The sequence below is a fragment of the Zonotrichia leucophrys genome, chromosome 8 (assembly GCF_028769735.1).
Source record: "Zonotrichia leucophrys gambelii isolate GWCS_2022_RI chromosome 8, RI_Zleu_2.0, whole genome shotgun sequence".
NCBI lineage: Eukaryota > Metazoa > Chordata > Aves > Passeriformes > Passerellidae > Zonotrichia > Zonotrichia leucophrys.
In genome coordinates this window covers 2,526,631-2,551,149 of record NC_088178.1, presented here as the reverse complement: position 1 = coordinate 2,551,149, position 24,519 = coordinate 2,526,631, and the positions used below count along the sequence as shown (strand labels likewise).

General features: G+C 45.4%; 3 protein-coding genes across 9 annotated transcripts; 1 reads left to right on the top strand and 2 right to left on the bottom strand.

The window, feature by feature from the left end:
* Window positions 1-166: 166 nt before the first annotated feature.
* MGST3 (microsomal glutathione S-transferase 3) lies at window positions 167-5,227 on the bottom strand. Of its 6 annotated transcripts, none has more exons than XM_064719234.1 (6): window positions 5,050-5,227; window positions 2,907-3,030; window positions 2,069-2,142; window positions 1,391-1,448; window positions 668-740; window positions 167-377 (listed from the first exon to the last, which is right to left on the bottom strand). In XM_064719234.1, exons 2-6 carry the CDS (start codon window positions 3,021-3,023, stop codon window positions 262-264), a joined length of 438 nt encoding a protein of 145 aa, XP_064575304.1. In that variant the 5' UTR covers window positions 3,024-3,030; window positions 5,050-5,227; the 3' UTR covers window positions 167-261. The 6 variants fall into 6 exon arrangements, with proteins under 6 accessions (XP_064575304.1, XP_064575306.1, XP_064575307.1 ...); XM_064719236.1 differs by having other exon boundaries at window positions 2,907-3,027; XM_064719237.1 differs by lacking the exon at window positions 5,050-5,227 and adding an exon at window positions 4,710-4,853.
* A 1,659-nt stretch (window positions 5,228-6,886) lies between these two features.
* Window positions 6,887-9,669, bottom strand: LRRC52 (leucine rich repeat containing 52). Its single transcript, XM_064719195.1, has 2 exons — window positions 9,051-9,669; window positions 6,887-7,155 (listed from the first exon to the last, which is right to left on the bottom strand). Exons 1-2 carry the CDS (start codon window positions 9,667-9,669, stop codon window positions 6,887-6,889), a joined length of 888 nt encoding a protein of 295 aa, XP_064575265.1.
* A 1,800-nt stretch (window positions 9,670-11,469) lies between these two features.
* Window positions 11,470-23,194, top strand: NUF2 (NUF2 component of NDC80 kinetochore complex). Of its 2 annotated transcripts, XM_064719689.1 has the most exons (13): window positions 11,470-11,701; window positions 12,674-12,748; window positions 13,481-13,557; window positions 13,710-13,771; window positions 14,597-14,694; window positions 15,613-15,686; window positions 16,867-16,963; window positions 17,862-17,924; window positions 18,582-18,719; window positions 19,568-19,708; window positions 20,477-20,652; window positions 22,048-22,183; window positions 22,387-23,194. In XM_064719689.1, exons 1-13 carry the CDS (start codon window positions 11,579-11,581, stop codon window positions 22,534-22,536), a joined length of 1,410 nt encoding a protein of 469 aa, XP_064575759.1. In that variant the 5' UTR covers window positions 11,470-11,578; the 3' UTR covers window positions 22,537-23,194. The 2 variants fall into 2 exon arrangements, with proteins under 2 accessions (XP_064575759.1, XP_064575761.1); XM_064719691.1 differs by lacking the exon at window positions 12,674-12,748 and having other exon boundaries at window positions 11,497-11,701.
* The last annotated feature ends 1,325 nt before the right edge of the window (window positions 23,195-24,519 follow it).

The window sequence follows — 24,519 nt, the reverse complement described above, 5'->3', positions numbered from 1 at the left end:
TTGCTGTATGAGTTAAATGAGCTGCAAGGTGGCTTTTTGATCACTAAAATCATAAAAGCTAGAAGGAACATCTCTGCCTGACAGACAGATTTCTGTAGTCCCACAAAACCAGAATAGTTCTAGCATTCTGCAGAGCTTCTTAAGAAAACCCTCTGTAACTACAGAATGAAAATAAAGAATGGACAACTTCCTTTTATTGAGAAAGAAAAGGGAAAAAAACATAGGAAGCCAAGTGTTCTAAAAGAAAACAGAAAAGTCCCTTTAGCATCTGCAGACGAACTGGCAGCCCAGCTGCTCATAGACTGCATAGACAGCTGTGCCCACCAGCCCAAGGAGTGCCACGGAAGCAAAGGACCCTCTCCTTCGGTTTTTGGGTTCTGGAAAAAAGAAAAATCAGAATTTGTCAGTTCACTAAAAGACTAGCCCAGCCTGGAGAGTGAAGAGGGAGCAGAACTAAAGGGAAACCCCAAGAGCAAAACAGCTCAGGCCTCTTAGGGTAGGCACTCCTGCTGGAGGAGAGCTCTTCCCAGGAGCAGGAAGAGCATGCTGCAGTGTTGGCAGCCTGTAGATCTGCACCCTTTCCTCCACACCTGGCTGGGAGCCAAGTCCTGAGGTCACTGTAGGAGCCCTGAGTGTCAACAGTGTGTGCTGCAGGGCACAGTCCTACCTCCCGTGTAGTAGCCATAGGCATAGATGATTCTCCCAAGGACCCAGGTCATGCCAAGCCCTGTGGCCACTCGCTGCAGAGAAAGGAGAAGCATTAAAAGGCTTTGGAGGCTTGAGCAAAGTTGTGCAGGCAACCAGGTGCTCAACCTCATTTTACCCCTGGCTTCTTAGCCAAAGCAAGGAGCAGGATGGTGGAGGCAGCTGCTGCTCCAAACTTCCACCTTGACTCTTCATTTAGAGCTCATTCCAATGTGACTCCCATTCGCCAGATGTGTTTACACTGCTTCCTTCCCTCTTGGAAAAGGAGTCTGTCTGCAGGAAAGACCTAATTTGTCTTTTGATGGCAAAGACAGAGCTACTGGATTTGGTCTATCTCCTCCCAAGTTGTCTGCATCTCTCAGTTAAAAATAATCCAGGCTTTTGTTGACTTCCTTTGGCAGGGCTTGGAAAAACTGGCCTGAAGGATTCTTCCCACTCAGTGAGTGGAGGCTGCAAATGCTTTGCTTTGTCTAACAAGGCACCTTTAGGGGAAGGGCTCTAACAGCTGAAAACAGCAGTAATGAGTTTATTACTTGTGATTCTCCTGCAGGAGACCTTCTACAACTACATTTTAAGAAGGGGCACTGCTGTTAAGTGTGATGTGGCTACTGAAGGGGCTGTCTTGGCCTCCTGCCCCCCACCTTGCCCAGGTCAGGGAGCCAGAGCACGGTCCTGCATCACTTACCGGGTGGTAGATTCCACTAGTGCCTAAAAAGAACAGGAAGGCAGGGTAATCTTCCAATCTGAAAATAAAAGTGAGGGGAGGTTGTGTTTGTGCTCAGGCTGCTTACAAAGACAAAACTCCAAGAGGGCAGAAACTGCAAACATTCCCTGCCAAGGGCATTCTGGGCTCATCACGAGTCTCTGTGCTCAGCGCTGTGGCTGAGGAAAGAAGAGATCTGAGCACACAATTTTAGGGGCTTCCTCCCAGCCTGTGCCTCTCTCCCAGGACACCCACCCACCCTTTCCATTTTGTTCTCTGAGCCACTCTAAACATTCCCCAGGAGCTGTGCTTCCCAGCACCCCTCTGATGTGCTGCTGCAACCTGTCCACAGCAGCTGGGTAGACTTGGGCCTCTCCCCAGGGAGACCTGGGCAGCACAACAAATCAGAACCTTCTGGAAACAAGATTCCTCACATCTTAACATCTACCCATGGAAGCAAACTGGTGGGAACTGGGGAAGAGGAGACAACTTCACAGCACCATCCCAAGGTTTAATGCATAGGAAGGAGCCAGCACAGCCTTCCTGCTAAGCTCTGCAGGCTGAGCCTGGATCAAAGCAGAGGCAGCAGCACCTCTGGGGCCATGGGCCCTGTCCCCAGCCCTGTGTGTCCCCAGGCCCCTGCTCAGAGGGGTCACTCACGTGTTCTGGTGCGCACGCTGGATGCAGTTGAACATCTGCCCGTTTTCAGGGTCCGTGCTGTACATGGTTGGGTACTGCCAAAAAATAAACCAGCACCAAAGCATCAGCAAGGGAGGCCTGCAGCTCCTCTCCCCAGGAGCCCAGAGCTGCCTGGGTGCTTGCAAGACCAGCCTGCAATGGCAGCTTAGAACCCGTGCCTGCCCTGGGGCTCTGTTCGAGGTCACTGCCTTCCTGGAGCTGCTGTCTGGCTGCAGAGGCTTCCCCAGGCCTCAAATCCAGCCCTCTGTGCACCACACACACTGGCTACACGTGCTCCAATCCTGCCTTGATGCAGCAGGAATGGGATCACCCCAACAGGCAGCTGGAGCTGCCCTCCTGCTCACCCCTGCCTGTCACTTCCATGAGTGAAGTGGTGAAAGAGCAAAGGAGCAGTGGTTTGTGCTGAAGCCAAGTGGCACAGCAGCCACTGCATGCCATGGGCCTGACTCACAGCTGTCCCCACCCAGCCCACAGCTCTGCCTGCCACAACGGCTCCCCAACAGATGCTGAGGGAAGGTCACTTGAAAGACTTGTGACAGCGCCTACATGTTCCCCCTGAGTTTGAGAAAGCCTCCTGTCACTTTTGTGCCACTACCACCCCTTTCCCCCAGTGCTGCATCAAGTCTCATTTGCAGGGAAAAAGGGCTGAGCAGTTTCCTGCCCATCAGTGCTGCCAAGCTCTTTCAGCCTGATGCCCCAAATCCCAAGCTGTGTTAAGCTTTCAGGAGAGCCATGGCAGCAAGTCACCCCAAACCGATGAAGGTGTCAGCAAGCTTGCCATGCCCCACAGAGCACTCACCTCCACACGGTACTTCTTGCGGGCGTTGCTCACATTGAGGGCGAGGTGTGTGACCATGACAAAGCTGGCAGCCCCAGTCAGAATGACGTAGCCATACTCCTTGGAGAGAACAGCCATGGTGCTGCTGCCAGAGAAAGGGAGCCTGTGAATGCTTGGGGAAGTGGCAACACGTGAAATACATGCATGGAAGAGTTGCTGAGCTTGGACTCCAAGAGCTACCAGCACAGGGACTGGCTGAAGGAATTTGTGCTTTTTGTACCTCTCTGTACCTGCACAAACCAGGAGTTCTCTGCATAGTTCCTGTCAAGCACGGCTTAAAATCACCCCAGAGCTAGGGGCCACCACATGAAGTCAGTTTATTTCCAGCCTGCTCCCTAAAGAGAGATGCTTCTTCATGCACTGGGAACCACACCTGTGGAACTCCTTGCCAAGGGACATTGTGAGTGCAGGCACTTCTCATAGATTCAACAGGAAACTGGGCGAGTCCTGGGAGTAAAAGGTAAGTTGGGAGTTACAAAAGAACCTGGCTCAGAAATCCCCTGAGCTGGAAGGAGCTGGGCTACATCAGTGATTAATTACATTTATATTGTATTTATATGAGATCATCCTCATATAAAATACTAATAAAACCCAGCACCTCAGCAATGATAACTGAACTTTTGGGTAGAGCCACTGGCCAGATGACTGATGCTCAGCCCTGCAGCTCCCAGGAAGCCTCTCAGAGTCATAAACTGGTGAACAGCTCCTGGCATTTACAGACATCTACACCAGCGGCCAGGGGACACCAGGGCCTGTGTGGCTTTTGTTTAATGGTTCTGTGCTCCCTCATGCAGGCCTGAGACAGAAGCATGGGGCAGAAGGTGCAGCCTGCAGCCTCTGCCATGGTGCCCCACATTCCACATTCTCACTCTTCCCTGCCCAGCAGCCCCCACAAGCCTGCCCTGCTTCACTCCAGCTCCCTCCCTGCTGCCACAGAGCACAAGGGCCCTTCCCCACAACCATCCTGCACAACCCCAAACCTCAGACTGGGTCACTCTGGAGAGTGCTGCATGACACAGCCCAGCAAAAGACAGCAGAGAGCACGGAGATAATTCTCCCAATCAAACCCCAGCTGGTGCCTCCACGATGTTTGTAATGAGGTTTTGGTGCCTCCCTGCACTGACCCACCAGCACAATCTGTCAGTGTAGGGAAAAACAGGCCACCTCAGGGAACTGCTGCAAAGTCTTCCTCTTGCACCCCTCACAAGGGATTTTTGGGGTTTTATTTCTCATTTGCAAAGGATTATCATTGATGGAGCAAGGTGAAGACAGCAGCTGGCTCTGTCCACGGCAAGTGAGGTAAACAATTATCAGTAAGAATATTAAAACCCTGAAGTAATGAAGAAAAGCCAACTGCATGCACCTGTAATTGAGGTTAGCACCTGACAGGTGACACACTGAAAATAGAACATGTAGAGCAGGATGGTGGTCACATTTCCCCCTTCAAATTACAAGGTTATTGGAGAACCGGGCATTTTGTCTTCCAGCAGGAAGTTATAACCTGGGGGTTTATCTTGGGAGCAAAGAGCACGGCACAGCATTAAACCGGGTGTGTCATAAAACTCCTACTCTTACACGACTGATATCAAAGTGTACCTCAAGCCTTTGCCCTGGTAATTTAGTGCCATATAAATCACTCCAAAGTCACCAGGACTCCCACTTTCCTTTCCGGATTGTGGTGCCCGGAGCGTTTCAACAACTTTTGCCCGCAGCCGCAAGGCCTTTGCTGTCACGGTGCACAAAACTCAATTTCTCCCTTTTTACCCTGCGATGTTTCCATCGGGAGCCACAGACACGAGATTCGGGAGCGGGAGGAAAAGGGTCCTTCCCAAGTCTGCCACAACACTGCAGCTGCTGTGAGTCAGCAAAGCGCCTTAAGGCTCCTCGAGCAGCCCCACGCGTGGACTCGGTCTGGATTAGCCCATGTAAGCTCAGCCCTTCGAGCCGGCAGAGCGACAAAAAGGGGCCGGGCCGAGCCCTGCCCGGCCTGCTCGTCCCGCACCCGCTTCCCCCGCAGCCTGCCCCGGCGGGGAGCTGTCCACGGCGTTTTCCATGAGGACAAGCTGCCCCTGGGCGCACCCGCTGCCCCCCGGCCCGCACTCACCCTCAGCGCGGCGCGGAGCGGCGGCGGGACGGAGCCGGGATGAGGAGGGAGCCGGGGCGGGGGCGGTGCCGGGCCCGTCCCCTCAGCAGCAGCGCCCGCAGGCGGGGCCCGCGCTCGGCCCGGCGCGATCGGCCTCGTGCTGCCGGGGCAGAGCGGGTGGGCGTTGCTGAGGGGTTTGCTGGAGCCTCGGCCTTCCCCCCGTAGCCTTGCTGCCATTTTACCCATTCGCAGTTTACAGTTTAATGGCTCAGGGTTTGGTAATTCACCCCGTGCTTGCTGAAATCTCCTGGTTTCCCCTGTTAGCTCAGCAGACCCTGCAGAGTGTTTCACACATGGAGTTGCTGTGCTGGATCACTGTGAAAAATGCGTATTTTATGATTGGCTTTCAGCAATATTCAAATGAATATTATATGTGTTATGTTAGAAATTGATGCTGTATTAATTTTCTTAAGTAGTGTGTGAAATATAGCTATAGGTTATAACAAAATGTTAACATAGAAACTATGCTATGTAAGATTTTTTTTTTTTAAAGAAAGGACTCACACTGAGATAGCAGCCACAGGACACCTGAATCTTTCAGAGAAAGAGAACTTATTGCTCCATTATCAGAAGAAATGAACTTCTTCCCACCTCGCTCAGCCCTGAAGACGCTATTAGGATTAAGAGGCAGAAGTTGACCAGACAGAATCTTGTGTTTGAATGGAATTTATGCATCATGTATGAGGTGTATGAATATGCAACAGGTTATTGTTTTTAAGGGTTAATCCTCTGTTAATGTGGGTCCTTTTTCAGGCTTATTTTGCCCAGAAAGAGGTACCTGGACCATCCGTAACTCTTTGTTTCTATTGTCTCATATTATCCTAATCCAAATTGTCCAAATTATTATTACTCTAATTATATTACTATTTTTATCACCATTTTATTACTAATAAATTTTAAAAATTTAAAAACAAGTGATTGACATTTTTCACAGTCATGTAAGCAGATACTTCCCTTGGCAATTCCCAACGTAGGTGGTAACAAGGATCTTACATCTCCTTGTGGATGTAACTCTGACACTTTGGTGTGGACACACAACCCATTTCCAAGAACATTTGGAGAGCGTGTAAGCAATATTTTTACTTTATAAAACATTCCAGTTTTAGAGTTGTGTGACACAAAAGCAGAGCTGGACTTTCCAGTTCATACAACAGTGGAGGCACAGGCGGTCTGGCTGCACTGCAGGAGCACAGAGGGTTCTTTTGCTGTCACCAGTGTAATGGGAAAGAAAGGAAAAAGCAGTGGGATCCTGGGCTCCTAAAAGTGCTGATTTTAATCTCTTTGCCTTTCCAAAGCAGGAAGTTCTTGGATTCTCTGGGGCTCTAGCAATCCAGTAATTCCCTGGGGCCCCAGCTGTGTAGGCTGATCCCTGTAAGCCCTGCTGGGTTTTTTGGCCAGGAAGGACCTGGTGACCTCCTTGGCTACAGCAGAGTGCCAGGACCTCTCCTGTATTTCAGTACCTTTTCAAGCCAGTTCTTATGTCCCTACTGTTCTCAAGGTAGGGTGGAAGTGGAAATGCCTGGCACCGTGCACACCTCTCACACCTGTCCAAAATGAACATTTCGCCAATATCCTGAGTCCCAGTGGCAGAAGACTGGGTAAAGAACAGCAAGTGAAACTGGAGAACAGCAAGTGAAACTGGAGCACCGATACTTCCTTCTCTTGCAGTTTTATTTCACTTCCCAAAAAAAAAAAAAAAAAAAAAAAAAAAAAAAAAATCCAGGGTAGGACAACATGGGAAATCAGGCAGGAAGGTCCTGCCTTTGGTTCCCACAATGGGAGTTCAGGAGGACTGATTCTAAGTGGCTGTGTCTTCCTCCTCCTCCTCCTCCTCCTCCTCCTCTTCCTCTCCCTTTGAGGCATGGGCCTCGTAGATGACAGCACAGACCCCGGCCAGCCAGGCTGCCATGGTGCCAGCAAGGAAGATGCAGAAGCCAACGAGGCCCAGAAAGACATAATCCTGCTTGTGCAGCTGGGTCAGGCAGCTGAAGTGGAGCTGTGCCTCTGCTGCTGGCATCCTCAGGGCACGCAGCCCTGCTGGGGTGTAGCAGGTGATGTTGTCAGCATCTGCAGAGAGATGAGCAGAAGCAGGACTCTCTAGCCTGTATCATCATTTAATGAATAGGAGTGCTGGTAGAAAAATTATGGGAGTGCTTGCTAAAAGCCTGAAAAATAGCTGCAGACTTCATGCCCTCCCCCCCCATGGCTTGGGTAAAATCTGACAGCCAAACTCATGCCAAACCTGTGCTAAAACCCTTGCCAAACCACAATTCCCAGGTTTCAGAATATTTTTTGCTGTGTTGGCTCCATAGGATAATATTGCCCACTGGATTATGCAACTGTGGCAAACTGCTGTCCCTGCCCTCCTCATCTCTGCTGACTGAGCACTTTCATCTTCACATAAGAGCACCTGTGTTTGCTGTTTTTTTTTTTAAATCTCAAACACCTTTACAGCCTAAATGATGCTGGAATAATGAGGCTGCTCTAGGTTTGACAAGGTTTGCAGTCATGCACAGCCTTACCTGCTCTGTGAGGCAACTCATCAATGATTCAGTTCCACTGAAATAACAACCATTCCCTGTCATATTGCAACATCTGCAGTGATAAAGCAGATGCTGCCTGCTCCCTTTCAAGTTAGCGAAGGATCAGTGTGGTGCAGGGTGTGCCCCCAGCCATCCTCTGCAGGTTTTGAGCCCCACAGACACGGTCACTGTGGTGGGGACATCCTGGATGGACAGGATGGAAGAGCCTGAGGGAAAGGGAGCACTGCTCCATGCATGGGATGGAATGGGAGTGGTGGAGGGGGATTTTTATTGCATTACACTGTATTGTATATGGCTGAGTGATGTTGTTCGTGCTGATCTTGATACTGGCCCTGAGTAAAACTGAAGAGCTTTTATCTCTCTGTCACCCAAGTGCAGCCAAACTTGGGCAGCTTTGTGTCAAAACTCTGATGCACAAACATTTCTGAAGGTCAGGAGCGTTGCTAAAGGCCAGGCTGGGGTCTGCTTGCAGCAGATTCCAGAGCTCTGTCCCAGTATCCCTTTGGCCTGGAACAACCCTCAGTTTAAGGCTGCCTTTCCTACTCCTCCCCTCCCCAACAGCCTGCAATGAGCTTTATTCTCCTGTTGCAGGGTTCAGTGGGTTATCTCCAATCTCACTGCTGAGAGCTGTACTTTATTCCACTGTCCCATAATTGTCTGTATGTGGAAAAAGAAACCCTTTATTGTCTATAAGGAGCTTACTACATCTAATAAAGACCTTGAGACGTCTTTAATTCAGTTCTGTCCTAACACCAGCTTCCAGCTGCCCTTCCGTCTTTTCCCCTTGGGCTCTTTTGTAGCCCTCTCTTATTCAGTGGACAGACTTTCTCAACCAATTCTCTCTTGCAGCTCTCTCTCACCATTGTACCCTGCATTACTGAAACCAAAGATTTTCTTTTTCATGTGTGCTGTGCTGCCTCTCTTTCCAGTCTGGAAAAGCTAAGTCCATGTGCTGCAGCTGCAAAGCAAAATATCACCCTTGGGACCAGTGTTTTTATGGGAAAGGGAACTGGTGATTGCCCTGCCTCAGCCTCTCCAAGGCCCAGTTATAGAATCTCTCAATATGAGCTGACTTTGGGGTGGAGACAAGGCAGGAAATTCACAGCAATGATTTTCCCAGTGCACATCTCCCTAGAGCTGTGGGAGGCTCCTCATTCTTGATGCTGTAGCCATGGGGTGCTGTGCAGGCACAGGGACACCTGAGGCTGGATCCAGGTGTTTTAGGGAAGCAGCATTGTCCCAGCTGCACACTACACCTTTGAGGTGTGAACAAGGGGGATTTTTCATGTGTGTAACCCAGCTGCTCCCATCCCTGGTTTGTGTGACAGCAGAAAATGGCATGCAGTGAACTGAACTTCTGGGAAGGAGGACAGAGGGCTCTCTCTGTTCCACACACATCTGTGTTCACACAACCCTCACCTGGAAAATGCACATCGCTCTCCATCATCCAGGTGATGAAGTCCAAAAAGGAACAGTTGCAGTGCCACAGGTTGTCACTGAGCCCCAGGAGCCTCAGGTTGGGCAGGTCCCGGACGGTGCTGGTGTCCAGGAAGGTCAAGCCAGTCCGGCTCACATCCAGGTGCCTCAGCCAGGTGTTGTTGGCAAAAGCATCTTTCTCGATGGCCACAAGGTTGGGATTGTCCGAGATCTTCAGTACCACCAGGCTGAGGAGGTGGGAGAAGGTGCTGAATGTGACCTGGGAGAGGTTGTTGAAGCTGAGGTCCAGATAGACAAGCCTGGCCACGCCAATGAAAGTAAAATCCAAGTCATCCCCCAAGAGGTTCTTTCTGCAGTCCAGATAGACCAAATCAGCCAGGAAGCTCAATTCCATCGGCGGCAGGTACGAGACGTTGTTTGCTGCCAGAATCAGCTGCCTGGTGTCCAGAGGGATGTCCACAGGGAACTCCTGCAGCTGCTGCCCGGTGCAGTTCACCTCCAGGTACTGACAGCTACACCTGCTCGGACAGCTGATCCCCTGGGATGCCATCCCCAGAAGAAACACGAGGCTCAGGGACCGTGGGCTACCTGAAGGAAACATGGTTTGAGACCTTTCAGGCTGCTTAGCCTTTCATGGAGTGCAGGCAGCCCTATGGCAGCTACAGGGCCCTCCCAGCCACACCGAGGAGGTGCCCAGCTGCAAGGCTGTCGGGAAGCACTCTGTGGCTCACCTGAGCCCTTGGCAGAGTGCCCAGCTGGAAATCGAGCCTGGCTTTTACATGGGCAAGTGCGGAACGGTGGCTGGAGCGTCTCTGTCTCACACTCGGCGCCAGGTGACACCTCCGTGATGTCAGTGGCTTGCAGGAGCTGCCTGCTTTTGGGGACACTGCTGTGACCTTGCTGGCCTGCTTCCAGCTCGGTGGAGGTGTGGGAAGCTGTGCATGCTGTGGGAGCATCGGAACTTTGTGGGGAGAATGTGAACAGCCCAAATTTTGTCAGAAATGATGTTGTGAAAAATGCATATTTTATGATTGGCTTTTCACAAATATTCAGATATTGTATGTGCTATGTTAGAAAGTTATGCTGTATTAATTTTCTTAAGTAGTGTGGTAGATATAGTTTTAGGTTATAATATAAGGTTAAAATAGAAACTATGCTATGTAAGGTATTTTTTTTCTAAAGAAAGGACTTGTAGCGAGATAGCGACCACAGGACACCTAAATCTTTCAGAGAAAGAGAATTTATTGCTCCATTATCAGAAATTAACTTCTTCCTGCCTTGCTCAGCCCTGGAGACACCATCAGGATTAAGAGGAAGAAGCTGACACTGATCAGACAGAAACCTGTGTTTGAATGGAATTTCTGCATCATGCATGAGGTGTATGAATATGCAACAGGCTGTTGCATTTAAGGGTTAATCCTCTGTTAATGTGGGTCATTTTTTGGGGCTTATTTTGCCCAGAAAAAGGTTCCTGGATGTCCGTAACTCTTTATTGCCTCATATTGTCCCAATCCAAATTGTCCAAATTATTATTACTCTAATTATATTACTATTTTCATAACCATTTTATTACTATTAAACTTTTAAAAACAAGTGATTGGCGCTTTTCACAGTGTCACACTGCAAGGGGTGGTACTGGTTAGGCAAGAGGCCTGTGCAATGTTGGGCTGGCGTCCCATCCACATGGAATAAAATCTCCTTCCAGGAGCCAGGAGGTTTTATCCCATGTGGAGTAGCGTGTCCAGGTCTGGGGATCTCAGCACAAGATGTGGAGGTGTTGGAGAAGGTCCAGACAGGCCATGAAGATGCTCAGAGGGCTGGAGTAACTCTGGTATGGGGACAGGCTGAGCTGGGGCTGTGCAGCCTGGAGAGGATTATGGTGAGACCTCATCCAAAGGGTTTTTGGAAAGGAGGAAGAGTGGCTCATTACACGGGCAGGTAATGAAAGAACAAGGGGAATGGCTTTAGACTGAAAGAGGGCAGGTTTGGAGTGGATGTTAGGGAGAAATTCTCCCCTGGGAAAGTGATGAGACACAGGGTGCCCAGAGACGCTGTGGCTGCCCCATCCCTGGAAGTGTCCAAGGCCAGGTTGGACAGGGCTTGGAGCAACCTGGGATAGTGGAAGCTGTCCCTGCTCATATCAGACGGAAAACGAGGTGAACTTTAACGCTCCTTCCAGGGATTTTATGACTCTTGCAGAGGGCGTGCCAGCCCCGCCTGACAGCCTCTCAGGGACAGCGCCGCCTCACCTCGCCCTTCCCCTCCCGGCCGACGGCCGCGCCGGGGCGGGGCCTGCCAAGCCACGCCCACCAGACACAGCGGCCGCTAATAGGCTAAGAGAGGGCGGGAACGCGCTGAGCCCCGCCTCCCGATGACGATACGATCTTTGATAGGTCAGCGAGGGTGCGGGGGCGGGGCGTGAAGGATTCAAGCAGTGGGCGCGCAGCGGTGCCGCCGTTGTATCCCCGTCGTGTCTTCGCCACCGCCGCGTCCCTGCCGCCACCGCCGCCATGGAGACCATGACCTTCCCTCGCTACAGCCCCGACGACATCATCAGCTACCTCCGCTCGCACATCCTGGAGGGCGCCGAGGCCCGCAACCTGGTCAAGAGCGACGTGTTCGGCAACCCCAAGGTGCGTGAGGGGGCCCCTCCGGCTCCCGTGTGGGACGGGCACGCTGGGCCGGCCCCAGGGACCGCGGGGTTGGGTGGAACGTGCTGGGGTGGGCTCGGGGCTCTCCTCGGGCCTCGCTGGGAAGCGCAGTGGTGTCAGCTTTGGGAACTTCAAGAATTCCGGCGTGAGGTCTACTTGGAGCTACAACAGAGCTATGTAAGATTAGGTGCTGTTTTAATCCAGATGCTTATAAAAGTATAAGTGATGTTAACCTAGAATTAGGGGCGTGAAGGTTGTGCTTTAACTTCAGGTTTAAGCAGCGCATGGCCTGTCTTCCCCAGGAACTCAAAATAGTTCAAACATCTTTCGGATCCATTTAGTGCTTTTAAACCCCTCCCTGCTTCACCCCTTTTCATCACTCTGAGCATTTAGTGTTAGTGAGTGAAGAAAAGTGGCTTTAAAGCAGAGTTGATGCCTCCGAGTGATTCCCGGTGCTGTTGTTGCCTGTTTTTGAGCCTGCGGTGAGAGGGGTCTGGCCCTGCTTGTTTAGATGGTTTTTAAGAAGCAGAATTGATCACTGATTAGTGCTATTAATGGATAATTGTATGGCTTGTAGGTGATTTTTTTTCATCTTAATTTTAATAATTTATGAAGGGCTGTCGTTGCTACAGGATTATCATTTCTGGGACCTTTTTTAGGTTTTTTGGCATTGTTTGGTTTGGAAACTGCTCAGCAAGTAGCAGTGTAATGAAAACCAATGCCAGACACACACAGTCAGGGCTGTAATTGCCTGAGCTGACTGCTGCCCCTTAAAACTGAATTATCAGCAAATAATGCTTGAACTGCAAAATGTTGAAAAGGAAACTTGGTTGCCTTGGTTGGTCAGTGAACTCAGCCTTCATGTGTTAAAAGCTGAATGCTTTCATGGCCTGGCCTGGCAGCCCTGAGTAATCAAACATATGGAATCCTGATTCATGTCCTCTCTTCCTGCAGCTTGAAGTTTTACACATGATTTACCTGAGAATCCTGCAGAAAATGTGTGGGATCCGAGTGGAGCACGCCTACATGGTAAGGCTGCCTGTGGCAGGGATGTGAAAGGAAAAAAATATTGGATTTACCTGTTCTTTGGGATGCTAAGGGTGCCAGAAATGTCTGTAAGGTCCAGGAGGGAGTGGACAAGCTTTTGGAGGGACACCTTGCCTTGAAAATACATACTGGGCTCCTGACAGAGGAGGTTGGACTGGTCTGGAAGGAATGTAAATATTGTTTTTTTATATTTTATCACCTCCACTCCTCCATTAACTGAGAGGAAAGTGAGGAGAGGCTGATACCTAAATTGACCAACAGTTAATTTACCTACTGTCTCTGGTAGGCAAGAACTGATCCTTGAAAGTGAGAATAAATAGTTTTACCTCATGGCTTTTCTGGATAAACTGAAAGGGAGGAGTAGTATGTGCACAAGATAACTCTGTTCTTCCCACAGTGCCAGCAGCTGCCAAGCTGTGCTGTGAGGAAGTAAATAAAACAGAGTTTTGATTCAGTTCCTGAGTTTGTAATGTTGCTGCTTTAGTTATTATTGTATTTTTTTTGTCTTTTCCAGCCAGAGTTGACCCTTAAAATAGTGTGCTATTTGTTGACATTTTCAGCCTTTAATATCCTTTTCCTGTAGGTGGGAAGATCATCCTCAGTGTCTTAATCTATTGGGATATCATTGGGAGCTGTGGAAAATGCTGCATAATTTTTGTTTTAAGTATTCTCTACTTATGCACTGACTCTCTTTTTACTCTTTTTACTCTTTAGATGCCCCTCAACGTTGACATCATGTACCCACAGATCCATGAAGGCTTTCTACCTGTCTGTAACTTGTATATCCACATGTAAGTAGAAGATGCATGCCTTGTGCTTGCTGGGCAGATGCTCTGGGATGAGAGGACAAAATCTAATTTGCAGCAAATGGTTACAGGACAAGAACAGAGCCATGGTCACCAAAAATCACTGCAGCTGAGGTTGTGTTTTGTTCTCTTTGCAGGGAGCGCTTGCTGCCCATGTGCCGGATCAATGACTTCCAAATTGCTGATGTTTTAAGCCCAAGTAAGCAAGTGCCTTGTAATCCTTGTGTTTCCTTCCTGGATGCTTTTTCTCCTTGGGCATAGCCAGATGGGTGTCTGGTGTGGGGAAATGTCCTTCTGGCTGCTCTTCTGGCCCTTAAACAAGCTGCTTCTAGTGGACAGCTCTTATTCCTTATGTGGGCTGGTGCAGTCAGTAAGTCAGGGCAGCTTTGAATGCTGTGAATCTGTTGAGCTGCTGGTCTGGAGATGGGCTGTGACAGTGTAATAATAGATGGGGATGAAAATTACCCTGGAATGCTTTGGGATTTCTTATGCCTGTGCTCCACTCCTTTCAATACCCAATTGTGATTCTGCCACAACACAGACAGCTTGGAAAATGCTGCTCTGAAGAAATCTTTCACTTCTGGATCTGTCTTGTCTAAGACATTCGAAGCTTTTGTAATCATCTTTCAGAAAGTTTGCTTGGAATAAAAACAGAAAGTCCCTGCAGTTCAAATTGCTGCCTTCAGTTTGGCTGATAGCTACAGAGAGGTTCTCTCTTCAGAGCTGTAGTTCAAGATTGACACTCTTTCTCTGTCTGGCTTTTCTTGGAATGGGAGGCTGGTGTGTTAACAGCCTTTTCTCCCAGGTGCCACTATTCATTTGTTAAATTACACAGAATTGCTAAGTGCTGGTAACCAGCTTGGTGCTAGTTTTGTGTAGTCTGAAATCTTTGCAAGCTGAGTGGGGGAAGAACTAATTTGGACTGTATTTTGTAATTTCTGTCTCCTTGAATTACACTTGGCCCAACTTTTTGGAAGCCATTGCAATGCTTTTGGAAAGCAGCTCAGTGCAATTCCTGTTTCAGAGACCAAGAGGACAGTTCGCTTCTTGAGTGGCATCCTCAACTTTGTGAACTTCAGCGAATTCCGGCGTGAGGCCTACTTGGAGCTGCAACAGAGCTATGTAAGATTAGATGCTGATTTATTTCAAACACCTATAAAAGTACAACTGATATTAACCTAGAACCAGGAGCATGAAGATTGTGCTTTAACTTCAGGTTTTTGTAACATGTTGGGATGTTAAATGTAGCCAAATAATTCAGGAAGGTACTGATTATTACTTTGGGTATTACTGAGAGGGGTTTTTTTCCCCTCCAATATATTGGGGAGAAAAGAAATACTACATATGTATATAAATTATATATATATTACATAATATATATATTTATATAATATACATTATTATTACTCTATATATATCGTAATAATCATGCATAATACAAAATATTATATATAATATAGATATTTTATCTCTTATACATTATTATTTATGTATAAGGTATAATATAAAATATAGTGAATATAAGGTAATATATATTGTATATATTATATATTTTATATACACATATGTATATATGTGTATATATATACACATATATATGTACATACATATATATGTGTATATATATATACATATATATGTGTATATATACATATATATACATATATGTGTGTGTATATATACACACAGTGTGTGTGTGTACACACTGTGTGTGTGACACACACGTACGTGTGTGTGTGTGTACACACACGTACGTTGTTGTGTATACATATATATGTGTATATATGTATGTGCATATATATGTATATGTGTATATATATATCTTTCCCCTTGCAATAAATTATTGAATACTTCAGCTTGGTAAGTGAAGGATTGACACCTTGTACCATTTTGAGAAAAGTTGGGTTGTAGGTGGCTTCTGTTCTGAACATCTCAGTAGTTGAGAGATGGTGCAATTCATGTGAAATAAGGATGAGCAAGGCTCTAATAGAAGCCCAGAGAGAAAGCACACTTCTCTAAAATGAAATATTTAACTTGCAGAAATTAGCTATGGAGAAAAAACAACACCTGGAGGCTGTGAATCGGGAGGCAACACTGAAGCTGGAAAAACTGAAGTGAGTGTGTGGAGTGAGCACTGTGAGATGCTCTGCTTGCCTTTCCTGCTCAGGCTGGTTGTGTGGGGCTCAACAAGCCTGAGTGCAGAGCCCCATCCTTGGGTCATAATGACTTGGTTCAATGCTACAGGCTTGGGGAAGAGGGGCTGGAATGTGGCTCAGCAGAAAAGGACCTGGGGGTGCTGGCTGACAGCAGCTGAACAAGATCCAGCAGTGTGGCCAAGGAAATGGCACCTGGCCACATCAGCAAGTGTGGCCAGCAGCACAGGGCAGTGTGCATCCCCCTGTGGCACTCCCTGAGTGCTGCATCCAATTCTGGGCCCCTCGCTGCAAGAAGGACATTGAGTGTGTCCACAGAAGGGCAATGAAGCTGGGAAGGGTTTGGAGCACAAGTCTGATGAGAGGGAGCTGAGGGGGTTTATTCCCTGCTGGCAGAGAAAAAAATCCCAAAAACTTTTACAGTGTATAGTTGCACTGAGGGAATCCTGTATTTGTGTGTGGTGAACTAGGTTGAAACTTTTTGCTCTTACTTAGCTTTTAGTGATGTGTCTTTATCCCTTCAACAGCTGGAGGAAGCTCATCTTTAACTTAATACATGAATAAAGTTGTCTTCCTTAGTTATTTGACATGTTTGCCACAATATCTCTTTTTCAGGCCATTTAGCCCTACTGCCTGTGTCTTTGCACCATTAAGTTTTGGTTTTGTTTGTGGATAATAGGATGAAGAAATGGCTGGTTTCCAAGAGAGCTTTCAAAACAAAGTGTTTTTGTTTTGTTTTTCTGACAGCTGCTCTTGGTGTGTGCTGGGGGTTCCCTAGCTGGGATAGGTCTGCATTAATATAAATCATTTGTATGACAGATAATATGCAAATTTCATAAATGAAAGTCACCACCAAAATTGGTAGGAGTGTTGTACTTTCTCATGCTTTGCTTAACATGATATTTAAACTTAGTCCTTTGTGTTTGTGCCACTTCTCGCCAAAATATCTCTTTAGATTATGCTTCAACTGCAAAATCTTACAAGCAAAGCAAAATAAGATATATTCACTTGAGACTGTCTTGCACTGATTACTGATTTTGCTGGCTGTAAACTCTGTGGAGGCAGTGATTGTTTTATCTGCTGTACTCTGACTGGCCTATAATGATGCTGAAACTGCCCAATATCTTTGTTTTTCCCTCAGCACAATCCCAGCTGAGCATGAGGCAGAGATCAAGCAGCTCACAGAGAGCATTCGGGAGCTGGAGCAGCAGCTGAGGCAGGACTATCGTCGCAAACAAGTAGGGCCTTGTTCTGTATTTCTCTGAAAACCTGCTGTGGGTCCCTCACTTCTCTTTATTTTATTCCCTTCCATCTAACTCAGTGGATAAAAGGGACTTTTTTGATTTAAAACAATGGTAATTTTAGCAAAATGCTGTTGGGCCCCTCATTGTTTCACTGTGAGGAATGTGAAATGTGCTTTAAATCAGACTTGGGGAATACAAAAGTATAGTTGACTCTTTTTTTGAAATGCATTTCTGCAATGACTTGGGAGATGCACATCACACTTCCAAACAGGAACACAGGGATGTTCCTCTTTGTTTTCTATTTCAATTCCAAAAATTGGAACTGGAGGTGGGCCATGGCAAGAAATGAGACCCAAGGGAATGCCTGGCAAAAAGAATGGGGTTAACTGCAGGGGTAACTTTTCAGCAGTGCAAACTTTCCTCTCAGGTCTCCTGGATAACTTTTTTAGCTCCTTTGGGAGAAAGAAAATAATCTATGGTTAGGATTTTTTTGTTTTGTCAACTCATGTCTCTGTTATTAGCATTATTAACCTTGTGTTAGACTATTTTTTGGGACTTTATGTTAAATCATTTTTTTCCCTGAAGAAGAGAGACCCTGGCAAAGAAAGTTGTGGAGGTATAATATCTGTCAGGGTCAATAAGAATAGGGATGGCCAATTTCTTATCCCTATTCCTAGTTATCCACTGCTGTGCTTCCAGTGGTTTTAGTGACAATATTCTCTTTTCCTGTCTTTGAAATCTTACAGATTGCAGTTTTTTCTGCTGGTTAGGACATTCCAAAGGACCCAAAAATAGGATTTCTCCTATGGACAGATCTATGATAAAAAAGGATAAGGCAGGTAGCAGCTGTAGAGATGCTTGTTGAAAGCTTGGTGCTTTTTTCTTTTTTCAGACCGCTTTGCAAGAAGAGACTTTTCAAAAGAAGGCAGATATTGCTGAGAGAAACCAAAAACTGGTGAGTACATGTCTGGCTGCTGGATGCAGATCAGCTGAGAAATCATCTCTCTTTCTAGGATCAGATTATCCTTGGAATGAAGTCACTAGAAATCTGGACCTCTGAGGTGCTGTGGGTTTACCTTGCATGCATAGAGTGGGCTAATGAGGCACAACAGGAGGTTTGGAACTTGTTGCTGTTCTCCCAAGGTGACACAGCTGGCTCTGGAATGCTGCAGTCACTGCCTCAGTGTCCCTAGGTCAGGAGTTCTGAGGGAGAGAGCTTGTGGCAGTATTCCAGGCTGGATGGGGCTTGGAGCAGCCTGGTCTGGTGGGAGGTGTCCCTGCCCATGGAAGGGGGTTGGAATGAGATCATCTTGGAGGTCTTTTCCAACTCAAACCATTCTAGGATTAGCTAGCTGGCTTTTGGTGGAAAACACCAGTTAGCTGCTGTTCTTCTGCACCCCTTTAAGCAAATGTGGGAAGCAAAATTGGCTGTTGATTGCTTTGATTTGGGATGTTAATGGTGTTTAGAGGAATTTATTTTTAGAACTTCCTAATGAGGAATGACTACACACCAAATAACCTGTCTAGTCATAAAACCATGGCAAACCTTGCTGCACAATTCCTCTTTGTTCACCTAATCACTAATAGTGAAAGTGTTTGTGTCATTACCTAGAATGAGTGCAAAGTGTCTCTGGCTGCTTTGAAAGAAGAACAAGAGCAGCTGAAATCCAAAATTGTGGACAGTCCAGAAGAATGGAAGAATAACAATGAGATGATGAAAGAGAAGATTAAGAAATTGAAGAAAGAGAAGGTGAGGTTTTCTCCTCTGTCCACACAAGGAGGTATTCTGTTAGAAAAAGCATGTTTTACTGGACTGTCATCATCTAGAGCTGCTTCTTGAGTGATGGTGAAACACCAGCAGGACAGGTGTTGGTCTGAAATGAAATCACAGCCTCAGAAAATTGAAGGTTGGTGTATTTTTAATAGGCTGATTTTTCCTTTTGAAAAGCAAGATTGCAGTCACTTGTAAAATCAGGTGTTGAACTCTTGAATCTGTTTGGCTGTTTGCTCTCCAGAGGAGACAATATTTTGTCAGCTCCCAAATATCCTTGGATTTAGAACATGTGTTTCATAATGCTTCTGTTGTTATTCACTGTTTCTGGAATCAATAGCTGTCTTCACTAATATGCTGAACACCGAGTTCCCTCCTAGATTTATTTATTCTTTTTTTAAATTATAATCTCCAGTCATTTTTGTGGCTTGAGATTGCTCACACTTCAGTGGTTGGCACTTTCCCTCTGAAGGTTTTTTTTTGTTCCAAAGGTGTAAATTCAATTGCTGTAATTTTAGGTATGAAGTTTTACATAACTCTTGTTTTACCAGTGTAGAATTTCTTCACTGCACAGCTTTTTTTTTTTTTTTTCCTAAAAGCTGATTACTGATTAATTCAGTATAAAACACTTGTATGTCACCTTTATTTCTATGCTTCCAAATAAATGCCTTTCTTTTATTTTTTTATGAAGAGCTCATTTCACCACCTCTTAAATATTACTTCTAGTGTCTTTAAACAATGAGGGGAGGGTTCAAAGTTCAATATGCTTTAATTCTATGTAAAGAACTCTAAAGCTGTTTATTGATAGTCTTGTTCTCTCTTTAAAGCAAGAAGCTACTGAGGAATATGAACGTTATAGAGATTTAGTAGATGTTCTGCCATCATGCCAAGCGGAGTTGCAGTTATACCAAAAGAAGATGGAAATACAGGGAGAAAATGTGGAGAGACTGGCCAGTGTATTATCAGAGGTCTGTATTATCCAAATTATATCCTGTTAGGGAAAATTTGATGTCTAAGCAATGTTCTCCTCTTTCCTTTTCACGGTAAAGAATGACATTTTGAAGTTTCCAAATTCTTTCTGAAAAATGTCAGTAAAACATTGCTGCTGCTTTGCTGGGTGGCACTAGCTAATGTACTATGCACTAGCTATTGACCACTTTGAATAGTCAAAGGCTTTGTTGCCATAGAAACCTGACCTAAAATAGTTGGAGCTGTCTTGGGGTTGTTGGTAGGAAATGATGGGAAAAGAAAAGTGAAATCGAGTTTCTTCTGCCTTGAGAGTGAAAACTAAGAATAAAAAATTGTTACTTAAGGAAGAGTCATGTCTTAAGTGCCTTTAAATTTATTAATATTGCTAAGCCAGACATTCTCTGATGAAATGTTTGTCACAATACAGTCCTTTGCTGTTTGCCACTAGGTTTTGGGATAATGGAGTTGTTAGGAGCAATTGAAAAATGTTATGGAGTCTTTTTGGGTATTTGTATAGCATGTGTTCAAATGAGGCTTGGCAAAAAGCTAGAGCAGAAGTCACAGTCACTTCTGAAAGCTGTCCTGGGGGAGGGGGTTTTGTCCAGTTGGATGTATTTATAATCAGAGAAAGACCAGGGAGCTGGCAATCAAATCTTCAAAAAGCAACTTGTAATCTTAGCACATTTACAGGCTATGCTGTGTTGATAATTTCCTGCCCCCATTTAATTTATTTCTATTTCAGTTATTTCTATACTTCTGTACTCTAGATCAGAAACCTGGAGGACCAACTTGAGAGTTCTCAGGTAGAGCTGAAAAAGGCCAACACGGATGAAATGTCCCTGAAGAGAGTGGTGACTGCAAAACGTGAGAAGCTGGCTACAGCTGAGATCCAGCTCCAAAAGATGCACGAAGATATCGAGCTGCACAAGTGCGCCGTGCTCGAGTACGGAGGGGCTGATGTTTCTGCCTGCTGCTGCTGCTGCTTTATGTCTTTGTTATGTGCTGCCAAAGTCCATGGCTGCTGCAAACACACGGCTCAGCACCGAGGGGAAAATGAGCAGTGTGGGACAGCTCTGTATGAGGACCAGGAATATGCTGCAGGCAGGGATTTGGGGTCTCAAATCAATAATTGCAATGTGACTTGACAGCAGTTCTTTTATTGGAGCACTAATTTAATTTATAATGCTTATTCTTGATTCTTTTATCTTCTTAAAGAGAATGTCACATTGGGATAATTTTCCAACTTATCAGACTTCAACAAAGCCCCATTTGCCTTTCATGAATTTTTCATAATTTCCCTTGCCACTTTTGCTCATTATCAAAGATGTTCAAGACCCATGGGGAAATGGGGCTCGCATCTCAGAGGAGCATTATCCTGACATGATGCTTCTAAAACAAAAGGAAAAGTGTCATTTGATCAAAGCCTCTCAGCCCCTCTTCCTTCCTCCCATATGCTGAAGGCAGCACCAAACTGCAGCCCTGGAAGGTCCTGGCTTCACTGTGAGCTTAGTGCTGAGCTTTTAGGGAGAAAATTGATTTTTAAACCATTTTCATCTACACAGATAGAGAGGAAAGGGAATATGGAACATTATTGGCTGTGATGGAAGGGAGCTGCTTGCACATGGATGGGAAAATCAAGTAAGATTTAGTCAGGCTTGAGGTTGGTGTGCAGAGTGGCACTTAGTGTATTGTACCAGCTAAAAGAAATGATTTGGGAGGAAAATAGGTTGGGCATTGGGAGGAATTTCTGGACAGAAAGATGATTAGACCTTGGAATGGGCTGCCCAGGGTGGTGTGGAGTCACTGCCTCTGCAGGTGTTCAAGGAAAGACCAAGCCATGGTCAAAGTGACAAGGGGGTGTTCATAGTTGATCTCAGAGGTCTTTCCCAACTTAAATGATTCTGTGAGAAGCAGCTTTTAATTTAGCAATGAAAGCAACATAATCTTATGCTCCTTTTCATCAAAAGTTGCTGCCTATTTCTGTTTTTAATGTGTCAGGTATTTCCCTTGAGTGATAAAATGAAATGCTTTGATAAGCAAGAGGGGAAGGGAGGTAACCTTGGTTGAAGAAAAGAGCTTTTGCTGGTGAATAAAAGAAATATCCTGACTGTTCCCTTGAGGTGGAAAGGTGCATATGGGCTCCTGCTAAGTATGAGTTTCACTTCTTGTACATAAGTTGTTCTAGTTTAAAAATCACATTAATTTCTGAGAAAGTAAATTCTATTTATCATTGCTGGTTTTATGCTCATAAAATGCAAGGTTTGCTTGTGGTGGGCTTCACTTTCATCTGGAATGAGTGAAAAGGCTCAGTACTAACTTTTTTTTCTGTCACCTTTAGACATTTCAACAAAGTCCAGGAGAAGAGGGGTGCTGTGTGTGACAAAGTTATGGCCATTCGCAAGGAAATCAAACAGAAAAAGGACCAAATTGAGCAGCTGAAGGAAGATGGTGAAGAAAAAGCAAAAAAAGCCAAGGTGAGGGTTTTTTTTTTTTTTTTACCCCTCCAAAATCTTCTTACATTCCTGTTGTAGTGTCTTCTGTTAGTGCTGCTTTTTAAGCCATGGATGAGACACCCTTGAAATCATTTGAGTCCACCAGACCACTCACTTGACATTGTGCTTGATAAAGATTTAACTTTGCTGATGGATTTTTTTTCCCCTTTATTTTCTCTTTCCAGGAAATACACCTAATTTTCAAGGCTGTAGTGGACAAGTGTCATGAATCTCTCCTTAAGGCAGTAAAGGCTTCTGCAGCCTCAAGAGCAGAAAAAATTGATGAAATAAGGGAAGGGCTGTTCAGCATTCAATCTTCTCTAAATGATTCTTAAGCCTGTCTGAACTTGTGTTCTACTTTCATTGTGTTTGTGCTCATACCTGAACTCAAGAGCTCCTGCTTTGCATGGGAGGGATAATAATTCCAGGCAAATCCAGTTTTCTCCAAAACTCTGTCAGAACATGTTTAGCTTTCCAGGCTGATCCTGATGTCATGAGCTTGCTGATATGGATAAGAAAACAGTTTCTGGTGTTTCAGTCTGCACTTGGTTTTAGTGATAATATTGCTATCACCAAACTGCTCAACATTTTGGACAGAGCCCTGCATTTGTAGAAACTGTTCTGCAGATTTTGGTCTGGGAACCCCTGGTGCCTTGAATGTTCAAGAAAAGTCAGTACCAGGTGATGCTCCACCACCATTATTCAATTAAGATGAAATCCTGACAGAGCAGTAGCATCCATCTAAATGCCAAGTTACTCTCAACATAAATATTTGTAACTGTAAATACTCAGAAGTATAATTTTAATATCATTTTAGTTAACAGTACACTCCCTCTCTGTGCTTGAATTGTCTGCTTTGTGGGGTATTGAACCCTCATCTGTGTTCATCAGTCTGTGTTAGGATGCTCTTAAATATAGATTGATGTTTTGTACTTAACTTGTGAATGGTTTTCATTATTTGGAAAAAAAATAAAATAAAGATATTTAACCCTTTTTCTCTTGTGTCTTTCCCCTAAGTGACTTGGCATAAGGTTTAAGCTGAAAAATGTTGCTTTGTGCATTTGTAGGAATGTTGCTATGAGCAGCCTTTTGTGATGAAAGGAGGAAGAGGATTTAAGCCATCTTTAAAATTTTAATTCATCTCTAGAGGTGCTAGCAGGTTAGTTAGGAAGGGCAGGTGCTTGTTCCTTCTAAAGCTCTTATGGAGGCATCAGACTCTTCTAAAGTTTTGCTTTAAGCTTTTTTTTTTATTATTTTTTTATCTTCCCATTGTAACAGAATTGTTTTGGTTGGAAAAGCCCTGTAAGATGAAATGCAGCCATTGACCCAGCACTAAACCCTGTCCCCAAGTGCCACCAGTGCACTCTGAAATATTGCAGCAGCATCTCCTTCCTTATCAAAACTGTTTGGGGAATGAGATATTCCCAAAAACTTCCAACAGATACTGCAGGGGATTATTCCAATCAGCAGATCAAGATCCTTAGGCTGGAGAGATGATGCTTGTGTATCCCACTGATGAGGAATTTGCAGGACAAAGAAAAAGCTGGAGTCTGGTTCCTGCTCTCAGATTTTGGGTAAAATAAAAGGCTGCAATTCATGAAGAAAGAAAAACTCTTGATTCCCAGGTTTTTTGTATTTCCAATAGGTTCGTGTGCTTTCAATGTTGCTTATTTGTACCTAGGATAGTTATAAATCAAACTAAGGTATGATTTATCTAGAGATAATTGATTTTTAGGTGTGAATTGATTCCTACTGCTGCTTGTCAAAAACTTCTGCCCACCTTGAGCCACATGGCAAGGCAGTGGGGGGAGTTTAGTGTGGCCTGGAGAGCAGAGAAGGGAGAAGGGTTTTGCTGAGGCAATGCAGCTCCCTTTCCCTCAAGAGGGCAGTGTTTGTCAAAATTTTCTTATTTGTTATTTTTTTCCTAATCTTTCTGATTTAGCTACTGTTTAAAAGTGTAGGTATTTTTTTTTTAATGTACTTTAGTATTTCATATACAACATAAAGCTTGTAGGAAGTTGGGCTGGCCACACTTGTTTGAAATGTGTGGAGTTATTAACAATAATCTATCTGTACACAAGCTATTAAATTCTGCAAGCAGAAAAAAATAACAGTGGCTAAGGTGGGAAATGGGTTAACAGGACACCTTTTAAGGGATGGAAAGAAATCTCTTTATCACTCCTCTCTTGCCTTTACTCCAGAGTATGGCTGGAAAGCTCTTCAGAGCTGTCTCAAAAGTCAGATTTTGTAGGTTTTGGGTGAGAGCAGGCGAGCCAGGTTTGTATTTTCACATTTTCAGCTGCTGGGACAGAGGGATG

Bases quoted from the DNA above. Each gene is read 5' to 3' on its own strand.
- MGST3 (XM_064719231.1), bottom strand. From the start codon at position 3,201: ATGCAGAGAACTCCTGGTTTGTGCAG. The intron at 741-1,390 runs GTAAGTGATGCA...CTTTCTCTGCAG, and splicing joins CTAGTGGAATCTACCACCCG to CGAGTGGCCACAGGGCTTGG. The intron at 378-667 runs GTAGGACTGTGC...TCTTTTTTCCAG, and splicing joins CTATGGCTACTACACGGGAG to AACCCAAAAACCGAAGGAGA.
- NUF2 (XM_064719689.1), top strand. From the start codon at position 11,579: ATGGAGACCATGACCTTCCCTCGCTACAGCCCCGACGACATCATCAGC. The intron at 13,558-13,709 runs GTAAGTAGAAGA...TTCTCTTTGCAG, and splicing joins TGTAACTTGTATATCCACAT to GGAGCGCTTGCTGCCCATGT. The intron at 20,653-22,047 runs GTACGGAGGGGC...TGTCACCTTTAG, and splicing joins CACAAGTGCGCCGTGCTCGA to ACATTTCAACAAAGTCCAGG.
- LRRC52 (XM_064719195.1), bottom strand. From the start codon at position 9,669: ATGTTTCCTTCAGGTAGCCCACGGTCCCTGAGCCTCGTGTTTCTTCTG. The intron at 7,156-9,050 runs GTGAGGGTTGTG...ATCTCTCTGCAG, and splicing joins GAGCGATGTGCATTTTCCAG to ATGCTGACAACATCACCTGC.